Source organism: Otolemur garnettii, unplaced genomic scaffold (genome assembly GCF_000181295.1).
Source record: "Otolemur garnettii isolate 467f Iridium unplaced genomic scaffold, OtoGar3 scaffold00226, whole genome shotgun sequence".
Lineage (NCBI taxonomy): Eukaryota > Metazoa > Chordata > Mammalia > Primates > Galagidae > Otolemur > Otolemur garnettii.
In genome coordinates this window covers 842,489-856,523 of record NW_003852621.1, presented here as the reverse complement: position 1 = coordinate 856,523, position 14,035 = coordinate 842,489, and the positions used below count along the sequence as shown (strand labels likewise).

General features: G+C 54.6%; 1 protein-coding gene across 1 annotated transcript in view; it reads left to right on the top strand.

Annotated features, from left to right (window-relative positions):
* Positions 1–14,035, top strand: part of SLC6A3 (solute carrier family 6 member 3) — a 33,898-nt gene that overhangs the window by 13,163 nt on the left and 6,700 nt on the right. Inside the window, exons 6-11 of the mRNA XM_012812858.1 lie at positions 1,601–1,704; positions 2,841–2,965; positions 5,658–5,770; positions 6,090–6,218; positions 6,794–6,893; positions 10,872–10,972. Coding sequence (XP_012668312.1) covers positions 1,601–1,704; positions 2,841–2,965; positions 5,658–5,770; positions 6,090–6,218; positions 6,794–6,893; positions 10,872–10,972 — 672 coding nt within the window. The remainder of the gene's footprint in view (positions 1–1,600; positions 1,705–2,840; positions 2,966–5,657; positions 5,771–6,089; positions 6,219–6,793; positions 6,894–10,871; positions 10,973–14,035) is intronic.

Here is a 14,035-nt window from a genome sequence, read left to right as displayed (position 1 = left end):
AGCCAGGAGGAGCCAGCAGCACCCTGGAAGGAAGCGAAACAGATGCCAATGCAGGTGGAGGGTGGTCAGCACAGTAGGGCAGGGGACAAGGATTGGGGGAGCTGGACAGAAGAGGCAGGATGGACAGAGGAACAGACAGAGGGATGATAGGGAGGTAGAGAGAATTAGTAGACAGGATAGACAGATAATTGATAGATGAGATAGACTATATGGATGATAGGCATATAGGTGATGGGTAGAGAGGTGATCATTGATACATGATAGGCAGGTGATAGGCCGACAGGTACATGGCAGGTAATAAATGGATAATTGATTATTGATATTAGAGATGATGGATAGATGGATGGGCAGGTGGGGAGGAGAGGGCAGGAGAGAGAAGGGAACAAAGGATGACCCCAGATGTCCACAGGGCAGGTGCACTCAGTCAGGCCCGGAGAGACAGCTGTTGGTGCTAGGTCCCAGGGACAGTGTCAAGCAGAGGCCTAACTGTGGCCCGGATGGGCACTCAACCAGGCAAGGCCTGAGCAGGAGATAGTCACTCCCAAAATATCTGATCCTGCCTCTAGTCACCTGGCCAGGTGAGCAGGCCAATGGCTAGCAGGGGGACCCACAGGACAGCAAGGCAGGAGGCCACTGCTATAGCCATGACCTCTTGGCCTGACCAGCTGCCCTTGAACACACTGTCCCTGGTGATGGTGGGCCCTGAGGACCTAGACATGGTGCCCTGAGGACAGAGGAGCCACTGCCTCCCTGCAGCCAGCTGTCACCCCAACCCATGCCTCAGCAGTATGTACCTCCCAAGCTCAGGCTGGTTCCCCAGATGCCCTAAAGCCACCTAGTCTACCCAGTAGGACCTTTTGCTCTTGCTGCCTCAATGTCCTGGCCTGCCCTGTCCTGCCCTGCCCTGAGAGGTTGTGAATGACTCTTAAAAAAACCACGTTTGTGTAACTGTTGCCTGCACTATGCCCCTTCCTGTCTGCGTTCAGAGTGACTGGCGTGTCCTCTCTGAGCCAGGCAAGCTCAGCACGGGTATCTGAGGCAGGATTGGCTCACAGTCATCCTGGTGGCTGTCCACTCGTGTGTTTGCATCCCCTGGGAAAATAAAGCGGGTGCTGGTGGGTGTGCAACTGCTAGAGGTGTCACCCAGTGAGTGACCTGTGGCAATGGCCATCAGGGCATGTGGAACCCTGAGCAAGAGAGGATGGGGCAATGGGAAGAAAGGCTGTGTCCTCACAGAGAAAGGGATGCTGAGGATTGTGGGCTCCCTGGCCTCTGGTCGCATGGAGTTGCTGCACTGGTGTTCTGTGATGTAATATATGCACAAGACGCAGCCTCCTTTGTGGCGTGCTCTTTCCAGCCAGGGCACAGGAAGGGACATCCCTGAGACTGTATGTGCCATGGTCATGTTGTCAGCACCACAGGCTGGTGGAAGCTGAGGTTGAGTGCAGGCCCATGGTAGGAGTGCAGCGTCTGGCCAGGGTGGGGAGTATGGGCCAGGCTGCCATTCGCACAACTGCCTGTGACAGCTGCAGCTCACTCAGACTGTGCTCCCTGCGATTAGGCCTGACCACCTTGCTCTGCCCGCTGTGGCTCCCGGCAGGTCTGGATTGATGCTGCCACCCAGGTTTGCTTCTCACTGGGTGTCGGGTTTGGGGTGCTGATCGCCTTCTCCAGTTACAACAAGTTCACCAACAACTGCTACAGGTGAGCCTGGCACTGTTGCTGGGGAGAGGGGGGCGCTCATTGGGGTGGGAGTATAACATGTCCCTGGGTGAACAGAGGGAAAGACAATCTGAGCCCACAAAACCTCCAGGTGCACAGCTTCTGAAACAGAAGTTACGGTGGGGCAGCAACCAGCAGAAAGTTTCCACTTCAAGCAAGGTCATGAAGTGTGTGAGGGTGTTGCCCCCCAGAGAAACTGTCTTACACTCAACTAGTGTCACTACTCAGGTCCCCCAGAGTCACTATACAGTGCAGCTGCCCCCTCCCTCTGTGAGGACACAGCCTTTCTACCCACAGCCCCCATCCTCTCTTGCTTAGGGTTCCACATGCCCTGATGGCCGGTGCCACTGGCTGGCCCCTGAAGCCACAGGCCCCAAAATCCTCCTGAAAATAGAAACATAATTTAATCTGGGACCTAATTTCTTTGACCTTTATGGGTTTGTGTGCTTTTTCTCTCACATCATGAGGGTAAAAACATGGAAAAAATTCAAAGACTATGCACAGAAAATGTCCAGTCAGGCCCCCACAGGGAGGGCCACAGACAGTCCTGCCTAGAGCCTGCCCTGTGCCCACCTGGGCCTGGGAACTCTGCACACAAAGTACATGGTCCCTCCACTGCAGCAATGGGCCTTGAGATCCCCCCAGGGGAGGAGAGGGGGCTGGTCTCTTGGCCACCAGGCCTTCCTGGCTCCACCCTCACTGGCCCCAAGCCTTTGGATCGCTCAGACTCAGGAAGCTCTGGAAAAACACAGCACCTGGGGCCCCACAAGACCTGCCCAGTCAGGGTTTCTAGGGTGGTCCTGCGAGGCATGTGCTCCTCTCTGTTACAGGTGCCCTGGCTGGCAGCCTTCAGCAAGGCAGTGGGCACCTGATACAGGGCCAGCAGGGCAGGCTGGGAGCCTCTGTTCTGCCCTCCCTTTGCCCTCTGGTGCCAGGGGCCTCAGGCAGCTCTGTGGGGTCCAGGGTGACCCAAGGACAGCCTCTGCAGGCTGCTGGAGGCAAGGGGCCCTGCAAAGCCCTCTCCGCCCTCTAGACACAGCAAATCAGGAATAATAACTGGGAAATTGCAGCTGCCGCAGCTCCACTGGGCACGGGAACAGCCTGTCTTGTTCTTGCAGAGACGCGCTTGTCACCACCTCCATCAATTCCCTGACGAGCTTCTCCTCCGGCTTCGTGGTCTTCTCTTTCCTGGGGTACATGGCGCAGAAGCATAGTGTACCCATTGGGGATGTGGCCAAGGATGGTGAGCTTCTCCTGCCACACCCTGGCCCCTGGTGCTGGCCACCAGGCTCTGGACAGCATCTTCCCTGCAAGATGAGGGTAGCGTACCAGGCCGGGCTGCCCACAAAGCTACTGGCCTGCATGATGGACTGTGCATGCCCAGTGCCACCAGCCAGCCCTGTGCAGTAGGGACCCCGGCAACCCCAGTTCCCTCCCTGCCCTGCCCCTGTCAGGACCCTCCATGTCAACCAGGGAAGCCTTGTGCCCAAATGCACCTGAATTGGAGCCTTTGCCCCTCAGCCTGCTCCCTACATGCCTTTGATGTATGTCTGCAGTGCGGAGGGATGTACAGTACAGGGAAGAGATGGGCCAAGCTGGTCCAGACAACATGTGAGGGCAGGACTGGAAAGCTCTGGGCTTCAGTATGGCCCTCCAACAAGACGCTGGTTCTTTCTGATGGCAGCAGTTGTCAAAACATCTGTTCAAAGCCTCTTCCCAGTGAAGGTACAGAGACTGTGGCATACTGACCTGTGGTTTGGGTAATACTTGGAGACACCCCCGAGGTCTCCGGCACAGGGTGTTCCCACCTGCCTTCTGGCCTACGTGAGACTCAGGGACTGCAGAGGGCACGGGGCTTGGGAAGGTGCAGGTGACAAGAGAGGAAGCCTCCACCTCTGTGGGGAGTGCATCAGGCAGGAGAGAACCAGGAGTCAAGGGCTGGGGGCAAGGGCCGCAGGGCACCTGGATGGAAAGTTGTAGCATTGGCAGCCCTAAAGTTGTAGCATTCTGTCAGCTCAGAACTCTGGGGTCCCCAGAGATCGTGTGGTGTCCTACCAGCCAGGGAGCCCCTCACCTGCCTCTATGGCTACTCTGTAGGTGAGACTGATCCCCTGGGTCAGAGGGGGGCTCCTCATCCTGTGTCCCCTCCTGGCTTCCTCTGGATGCCCCTCCTGGGAGCTACTTTTGCAGGCGACGATTGCTGCTCAGACGAATGCTGCCCCTATTGAATGTGGTTATCATTGCCCACCGTAGCTGTGCCTGGATTGGGTGGAGGGTCAGCAGCAACAGCCCAGCTCTGCCTGAGCCAGACATGAGGCCACAGTCAGCCTCCACTGCTGCCCTGAGCCCTTGGAGAGCTGGGTGCTCGGTTCTTACTCTGCAAGTAGGAAGCAGGCACGGGGACCTTAAGGCCCCTCCAACCCTGGCAGGAAGAAGGGGCCGGCCTTGCAGCTCAGGGCACATTTCGTAAGTCTGTGCCCTGTCCTCTACGAAGAAAATTCAATAAAGGCAAGAAAGGTAACAGAATGCAAATGAATACAGCACAGTGAAATTTGCTCATTGCTGCATTTATGCAATTTCACATTCTTTTTGCCCTTTATTATGATAAATAGCAATAGCTTGCAAAAACCTCTATTAACCCCTGAAAATAAAGTTGAATGTCTTCTATGCATTTCATGACAAGCAAAGTAAATGTCATTTATAGCCTTAATTCTCCAGAAAACAGGGTGAAATGTTAACTCAAGTACAGAAATGAAAGGCAAGAATATTGACATTACGTTCGGCTGAGCTGATGAATATCTTCCCAGGTTGGTGGCTTATGGCATATAAACCTAGGGGCATCTCAAACAAGCCTGCCCCCACAAGTCAAAAACTGCACCTGGCCAAGGGGCATCTAGGTACTGGGGAGATCCCACATCTGACCTGGATCGGTGCTGATAGTACAGCCTGTGAAAGACTTTTGGGAGATGGACTCTGCTCTGGTCTTTGTTTGATCTTTAAAAAGTTTGGTGAGTGCCAGTTCGTGTGGGCTGGATGCAGACAGAGACAGTTGCATCTCCGTGGGCAGACTCAGTGCAGGCCGCTAGTGAGCAGGGTGCACATCCCACAGGGGAGCTGAGGAAGCTCTCCTGTCACCACCCATGGGGATGTTTTCACTTTGGGATCATTTGAGACCAAATTGTGTGGCATCTGTCTGTGTGGCTACCTCCCATGCCTGTGCCCTGCGCCTCTGGTCTTTCCACAAGGAAGCTTGTGTAGATCCCAGGTGAGCCTGGTCATGGACCCCTCGTCAGTGCTGCCCCTCAGTCCGTGTGCCCACAGTGTGTTGGGGTAAAGGGGCAGCAGATTTGTCTCTTTTAAGCCCCCATTGGGCCCCTGCTATCTCAGGCATTGTCTCAGTCAGGATGAGTGGCCCCTCTGAGCCCCTGGGGACTCCAGCAATGGGGGCATCCAGGGTCCAAGGCAGGACAGTGGGTGATATGACCACACACTCACTGCCAACCACTAGTTGGAAAGGAAGCCCAGAGTGGCCTTGAGGTGAGGGAGACAAGAGGGGTCGGTTTTCCTATGAGCCTGAATGCAGAGGTCAAGAATGTGCACCTGATGTATGGCTGGTCCTGGAGAAAGGCTACAGGCGGAGAGTGGTCTCATGATATGCCCTGGGGAAACCAGCCAGTGTTGTCGGCGGGCATTACCTGCGTTGAAGGACAGGGGGATGGCCCCTCCTCCCAGCACCTGCACAGCCCACATGGACACATGTGATCTGGGGGAGCAGGCTGCTGGGTTGGTGGTCTCTGGGCCCCTGTGTTTATCATGCTGGCAGAAAAGAAGGAGGAAAACTGCAGGGAAGCCCACCCCAGCACAGCCCCGGATGGAGGCAGTGGGTGGGGCGGGGCACAGTGGGTGCCAAGGCAAGTGGCTGTGCCCTGTTTCAGGTCCAGGGCTGATCTTCGTCATCTACCCAGAGGCCATCGCCACACTGCCGCTGTCCTCAGCCTGGGCTGTGGTTTTCTTCATCATGCTGCTGACCCTGGGCATCGACAGTGCCGTGAGTCACCCATGGCCAGCCCTGTCCCTGGCAGTCAGAGTCACTTTCAGCCTGCTCCGTGGGGCACCTCCCAGGGCTGAGCAGACCCCGGGATGCTTAGCAATGGTCTCAAACTTCATGAGCTTGGTGCAGAGCCACACAGGACTCAAGCCAAACCCCGCTCAAGGGCCCCTTCTAGGGTCTGGGTCAGCCCACCCATTCGCTCTCTGGGGCATCAGTGCAATTGCCCCAACCGCCTACAGGCTCTGGGGATACACACAGTGGGCCTGATGTACAGCCGGGACAGGAACCTAGCAGTTGTCCCTTCTATGTCTTGCAGATGGGCGGAATGGAGTCGGTGATCACCGGGCTCGTGGATGAATTCCAGCTGCTGCACAGACACCGGGAGCTCTTCACGCTCTTCATCGTCCTGGCAACCTTCCTCCTCTCCCTGTTCTGTGTCACCAATGTACGTGCTGCTACCTGAGCTTACCAGTCCACAACACAGTGGCCTGGCCAAGCATTTCTAGAAAGCTGCGCACTTATCCCCACCTCAAAAAATGGCTTGCAACAAGGTGGCCAAGCCCATCTGGATCTTAGGCTCAGAGTTACTTCAGCACGGGGACAGCTCCCTCAGGAGGGCAAGGCTGAAACCATGTCCCTGGGATTTGTAGGCTAGGGGACTCAGGGTAGGCATAGGAGGCTGGGAGGATACAGAGCCTCTGGGGTCTGAGAGGGTGCAGAGCCTTGGGGGGCTGGGGGGGGGGACAGAGCCCGAGAGGGCTGGGAGGGAATAGACCCTAGGGGGCTTAGAGGGGACGAAGCCTGGGGTCTGGGCCACCGCCCCTCTGAGGGCAGCATTTGGCTGCTGCTGTGTGTCTAATGGCCCTAGAGCCCTGGGGAAGAGGGATTCGCTTCTGCTTTGTATTTGTGGATTGACTTTTAGCAACTAAAACCACATTTTACCGAGAGTAAGGCAGCCGTGTCTGTGGGCAGAGCCCTCCATGGTGTCTCTGTGCAGTCCAGCAGTGTCTCTCTCTCCAGGGGGGCATCTATGTCTTCACACTCCTGGACCACTTCGCGGCCGGCACGTCCATCCTCTTTGGGGTGCTCATCGAAGCCATTGGGGTGGCCTGGTTCTATGGTAAGTCCATGGAAGGACCAACCAAGCTGAGTCCTCTCGCTCTGTGGCCGTGCTGCTCTCTCTCGGGCAAACCCACCTCCCAAGAGGCGCATTTTAGCCCACAAGGGGGTTAGAGGTTTGCCCAGGGGCTGAGATGCTGTGGCCTCCCCTGCACTGGAGAGACCTGTGAGCCTGTCCCCCCTGGGGCCGTGTCAGAGAAGCTGCTGACTCAGGTATTGTACCCTGAGGGTCATGGCTCCACGGTGCCGTCATGGATATGCAAGGTGACCAGCATCCCAGGCCACCAGCCCACTGGCCTCTCCACGTATGAGACTGTGAACCCTCAGAGGCCAAGGTCACAGGCCACCTGCTGCCACTACTATGGGTATTAGTTGTTGTGTTCTGGGGTGTCCAAGTATACTTCAGACAACAATGGGAACCCCAAGCTGGGAGTAGGTCTTCCCTTTCCCTGGCTAGGTGCTGACCTAGCCAGTTGTCATACCTCGATTTCTCTCAGTATTCTCTTCTGAAAATGGGTCACAGTGCTGGCTCAGCTCACCTGGTATGTCTCTCAGAGAGTTAGTGGTTTCTCTATGAACACATGTAGCCAGCAGAAGGGCCGCAAACCCCAGTCCCAGAGGAATACAGGCCAGCTGTCCTGCATTTACAGGGCCACTCTCTCTACCTCTGAGCTGTGGAATTATAACCTGGGAAAAACACCCTGGCTCTGGGGGTCTCAACCTGACAAACTGCTCATATTCCAAGAACATTTTTTCAAGTGCAGTAAACTCTCCATAGGTTAACCACCCAAGGGACTATAAGAAACTGGTCATCATGCAGAGGTGGTCAGTGTAAGGAACTAGGCCTACTGTCCTGATATGCACATGTGGTGTGTGTCTGGTCAACTTAAAGAGGCAGTCAGCATAGGGAGGCTCTCACTGTAAGGAGGTGGTCAGTATAGGGAGGTGGTCAGTGCAGCAGGGAGGTAGTCAGTGTAGGGAGGTGGTCAGTGTAGGGAGGTGGTCAGTGTAGCAGGGAGGTAATCAGTGTAGGGAGGTGGTTAGGGTAGGGAGGTGGTCAGTGTAAGGAGGTGGTCAGTGTAGGGAGGTGGTCAGAGCAGCAGGGAGGTAGTCAGTGTAGGGAGGTGGTCAGGGCAGGGAGGTAGTCAGTGTAAGGAGGTGGTCAGTGTAGGGAGGTGGTCAGGGCAGGAGGGAGGTAGTCAGTGTAAGGAGGTGGTCAGTGTAGGGAGGTGGTCAGGGCAGCAGGGAGGTAGTCAGTGTAAGGAGGTGGTCAGTGTAGGGAGGTGGTCAGGGCAGGGAGGTGGTCAGTGCAGCAGGGAGGTAGTCAGTGTAGGGAGGTAGTTAGTGTAAGGAGGTGGTCAGTGCATGGAGGTGGTCAGGGCAGGGAGGTGGTCAGTGCAGCAGGGAGGCAATCAGTGTAGGGAGGTGGTCAGTGTAAGGAGGTGGTCAGTATAGGGAGGTGGTCAGTGCAGGGAGGTGGTCATGGCAGGGAGGTAGTCAGTTAAGGAGGTAGTCAGTGTAAGGAGGTGGCCAGGGCAGGGAGGTGGTCAGGGCAGGGAGGTGGTCAGTGTAAGGAGGTGGTCAGTGTAGGGAGGTGGTCAGAGCAGGGTGGTGGTCAGTGTAAGGAGGTGGTCAGTGTAGGGAGGTGGTCAGTGCAGGGAGGTAGTCAGTGCAGGGAGGTGGTCAGGGCAGGGAGGTGGTCAGAGCAGGGAGGTGGTCAGTGTAGGGAGGTGGTCAGTGTAGGGAGGTGGTCAGGGCAGGGAGGTAGTCAGTGCAGGGAGGTGGTCAGAGCAGGGAGGTAGTCAATTGTAAGGAGGTGGTCAGTGTAGGGAGGTGGTCAGGGCAGGGAGGTAGTCAGGACAGGGAAGTGGTCAGTGTAGAGAGGTGGTAAGTGCAGGGAGGTGGTCAGTGTAGGGAGGTAGTCAGTGCAGGGAGGTGGTCAGGGCAGGGAGGTAGTCAGTGTAAGGAGGTAGTCAGTGTAGGGAGGTGGTCAGTGTAAGGAGGTGGTCAGTGTAGGGAGGTGGTCAGTGCAGGGAGGTGGTCAGTACAGGGAGGTGCTGAGTGCAGGGAAGGTGTCAGTATAGGGAGGAGGTCAGTGTAAGGAGGTGGTCAGTGTAGGGATGTGGTCAGTGCAGGGAGGTGGTCAGTGTAAAGAGGTGATCAGTGCAGGGAGGTGGTCAGTGAGGAGGTGGTCAGTGCAGGGAAGTGGTCAGTGTAGAGAGGTGGTAAGTGCAGGGAGGTGGTTGGTGTAAAGAGGTGGTCAGTGTAGGGAGGTGGTCAGTGTAAAGAGGTAGTCTGTGCAGGAAGGCGGTCAGTGTAAGGAGGCGGTCAGTGCAGGGAGGCTGTCAGTGTAGGGAGGTGGTCAGTGCAGGGAGGTGGTAAGTGCATGAGGTGGTCAGTGTAAGTAGATGGTCAGTGCAGGGAGGCAGTCAGTGTAGGGAGGCGGTCAGTGCAGGGAGGTGGTCAGTGCAGCAGGGAGGCTGTCAGTGTAGAAGGTGGTCAGTGTAGGGAGGTGGTCAGTGCAGGGAGGTGATCAGTGTAAAGAGGTAGTCAGTGCAGGGAGGTGGTCAGTGTAAAGAGATGGTCAGTGCAGGGAGGTGGTCAGCTATGGAGGTTCTACTGTGTCTATTCTTTCCTACAGAAAAGGGAAATGTCAAAAGAGTCAATGCTTTGCTATCACTTTAAATTCAAATCTTCTTCCACCTCACCAAAAGAAAAACCACAACAGAACCTCACAGAGAAAGGAGAAAGTGCCTGAAACACATCCCCCCTCCTTGACCTGTGGAATGACCAAAGTCGAAGCAGCTGGCCCTGCCAGGCATTCCCAGAGCCTCAAAAGACTGAGGTCTGAGTTACTTCTCCAAACTTAAGTTTCTGCCCCTTTCATCCAAATGGAACAAAATCTTTGCTGCTGATGAGACTGCATCAGACAGTGCAAGGGCTCTGTGCCTACAGGGTCCCTGCAGTAAGCACAGGGGGCCGGGGCCTCAGCCACACTCCTCTGTGCTGCCTCACCTCTGCCCATTCCATACCCCTCCCCATTCAATCTCTCAGTGCCCAGAGTCCTGCTGACAGCACCATCGGCACCAGGGTGTGCAGAGGGCTCTCTGGGTGCAGGTATCTTTCTGGTCAGAGACCAGGCTGGATCTCGGGGGAGAAATCACTTTTTGCAATCTTTATGGGCAAGCCCTAAAAGAAGTCAGAAGATAACCACTGACTGAGGAACCACTTCTGAAGTGGAGCACCAGTGCTGCTGCTTGCTTTGTGGAGAAAAAGAGTTCCTTAGGGTTCTAGAAATAGCTTTTCATAAGAAAAAAAAATGATTGTATACATGCAATAGAATATTATTCAGCCTGTAAAAGGGCAAGACATTCTGACACAATCTACACCACAGGTGGACCTTGAGGATGTTATGTTAAGTGAGATGAGGCAGGCACGGAGTGATAGGCATTGTGGTTCCACCTGCAGGTCTCAGGGGTCCTCAGATTCCCACAGGCAGAAGCTAGAATGGAGAGTGCTGGGGGCGGGGGAGAGGGGCGTGTCTTGTGGAAATAGGGTTCTGGCTGGGGAGGATGGACAGTTCTGGAGATCACAGTGGTAATGGCCACACAGCAGCGTAACACACTCAATGCCATGGAGCTACTCACTTAAAAGTGGCTCAGCTGGGCAATCTGTGTTATATGGATTTTACAGTTTTGTTTTTTTTTTAAGTAAAAGAAACATCTGCAAAGAGTGTCAGGGACAGTGGTAGGGGTCAGGGAGAACATGAGGCAGGGGTGGGCAGGGAGGCCACTCAGCCATAGGTCCCCTGGATGTCATGGGTGAATAAGCTTGTGGGGTCCTGCTGGTCAGGAGGCACCAAGGGTCTAGAGAGGGCTTAGGGCATATGGGGAAGCCCTGGGGTCAGTGAGGACCCTGGCATGTGTCTGACACGTGGATGTGCTGCCCTGACCAGCCTGCCCTGCTGCTTTCCCTGCAGGTGTCAGGCAGTTCAGCGATGACATCAAGCAGATGACGGGGCAGCGGCCCAGCCTGTACTGGCGGCTGTGCTGGAAGCTGGTCAGCCCCTGCTTCCTCCTGGTAAGGGACCATGAGGGTGGACACCTGAGGGAGTGAATGCATGGGAGGTCATGGGCAAGGAAGGCCATTGAGTGCCACTTTGAGACGAGGGTCACCACAGCTGGAACCAGCAGGGCCTCAGGACTCAGCCCAGAAGGGACCCAAAGTCATCGCTGGTCTCCTGAAAAGGTCACCCACCTTCCTCTCCGGCACTATGAGAAAGACTCCCATGTGGCCCCAGGTGGCCTTGGGCCCCCAGTGAGGCTGTGTGAGGTTTGCACTCAGGCCACACCTCTGTGTCTGAGGGAGGTCAAGAGTGATATAGGTAGTTACCCACTTCTGCTGTGACACTGGATGGAATTTATACCTTATAGGACAGCAGGGTCAGGGATGCCAGGTACTAGCAACCCCAAGAACAAGCATGACCCAGCCTCTGTCCCACACTCCCTCAGGTCCCTGCCTGAGGCTAGCTGCTCTGCTGTACCCAGAGGCTGCCTGGCTTTTGTCATCTGGGGTCAGCAAATCAGGGCCCCCCAACCAAGTCCCTGGATGTCTGTCCTTACAAACAGAGTTTTTCAGGGACGTGGCCACACCCATTCCCACCCTGCCTGTCTGTGGCTGTCTCTTCACCACAACCACAGAGACCAAAGTGGCTCACAAAGCCAAATTATCTGGCCTGGACAAGTGGCCTCGGGCAGACACAGGAAGCCTAGGCAGGCCTGAGCAGTCTTATGAGCTACTCACAGAGATGAGCACCTTCCCAGAGTCCACAGCCAGCAGGGCCACACCCGGAGTGGGGCAGGTGGCTCAGGCCCACAGGGTGCTATGTGTGTGAAGGCCCCTTGCTACGAACACAAAGCAGGAGGGGTTTGAGCACCTGAGTGCAGGCTCCTGAGGTGTCAGAAAGAGACAGAGACAGGGTCTGTCCTGGAGGAACTGGAAGGCACCAGAGAAACAACCAGTACTTTAAGCAAACCATGGTAGCACAGAACCGAGTTGTGCAGTCTGACTGCACATTGAGTGTCTCCAGCCTAGATCACAGCTGCAGCTCCCACTGCCCATCACTGAGCAGCCTGGTGCGGAGGAGTAAGGAAATCAAACTTGGCCTCTGCCTCCCGACCCATGTCTGACTCGAGAGCTCTCTTCTTGCTGCTCAGTCTTGAGTCTAGGCCCCTGCAGGTTAGCATGCAGCCCCCTTAACACCCAGGAGCTGACCTGCAATCTCAAGGATGACACATTCTGCAGGTGACCAGCCTCAATCTTTGAGCTGAAATATGCTTTGTGGAGTTTGAGATAAAACCTGCCACCTTGATAAAAACACAGCAGTGTCATCGCTTTATATCACCTTACCTTTAATTTTAGAGCCCATTTCCTACAAAGTTTAGACTTCAGCAGAAAAATAATTTCCACATTATCCTGTGTCCTTGACATTGCTGTCCCCTCTGGTGTGTGGCTTTTGATCATAGCCAAGCACAGACCCAGACCTGGTTCTACGTGACTGTTTGGTGGCAGGGTACACCACATCACTCCAAAAGGTAGATCACACCAGGTAGTAAGAGTCAACTCATGTGGCAGGTTATGGCCATGGCAGACAGGTCTTTCTAAGATACATGAAGTCTAGTAAGAAGATGAACAGTGCAAGAAAATACATTACAACAAAACCAACATGCCATGTATTCAAAATGTACATATCATAGCTTTGTAAAATACAGCAGAACCTCTGTAAGTTGACTACCCAAAGGACTACGAAAACTGGTCAACACACAGAGGTGGTGACCATAAGGAACAAGGCCCACTGTCCCAACATGCACATGTGGTGCCTGTCTGGTCTGCGGAAGTTAGGTCAGCTTGAGGAGGTGGTCGGTGCAGGCAGGTGGGCAGCTATGCAGGTTCTCCTGTATGTGGAAAGCACTGAGCAGCTGATGACGGCCCAGTCTGAGGTGCTCCAGGACACTCACTCCTCTTGCAGGAGAGCCTGGCCACTTCCTTCCTACAGCCTGACCTGCTCTCGCTGCCCCAGGCCAGGAGTCCATGCAAAGCAACACGCAAAGAGGAGGTCGAGGCTAGTGTAAGAGATGTGTGTGCAAATGCGCCTGTTAAGATGGAGTGTGTGAATGTTGAACTTCTCAGAAAAGTTGACAATGAGTAAAAATTTGCATTTATGCCACCTTGTAACCAAATCTGGTAGAGCATCCTTTGTCTTCTCAGGACGGACTTGTCTTGTCCAGGTATGCAGTAGGTGTGCGGCACACGTGTAGATATGTAGCACATATGTAGGTATGAAGCACACATTTAGGCATGCAGTCATGTGTAGATACACAGGACAAGTACGTGTAGGCACAAAGGACACACACGTTAGATACACAGGATATACATGGCAGACACATGTTAGATACACAGGATGTACATGGCAGGTACACAGGACACACATGTTAGATACACAGGATATACATGGCAGACACATGTTAGACACACAGGATATACATGGCAGGTACACAGGACACACATGTTAGATACACAGGATGTACATGGTAGGCACTCAGGACACACAGGATGTACATGGCAGGTACACAGGACACACAGGATATACATTGCAGACACATGTTAGACACACAGGATGTACATGGCAGGTACACAGGACACACAGGATATACATGGCAGACACGTTAGACACACAGGACTTACATGGCAGGTACACAGGACACATGTTAGATACACAGGATGTACATGGCAGGCACACAGGACACACAGGATGTACATGGCAGGTACACAGGACACATGTTAGACACACAGGACGTACATGGCAGGTACACAGGACACACAGGACGTACATGGCAGACACACAGGACACGTTAGACACACAGGACATACATGGCAGGCGCACAAGACACACACGTTAGACACACAGGATGTACATGGCAGGCACACAGGACACATGTTAGGCACACAGGATGTACATGGCAGACACAGGACACACATGTTAGACACACAGGATGTACATGGCAGACACACAGGACACGTTAGACACACAGGACGTACATGGCAGACACATAGGACACATGTTAGACACACAGGATGTACATG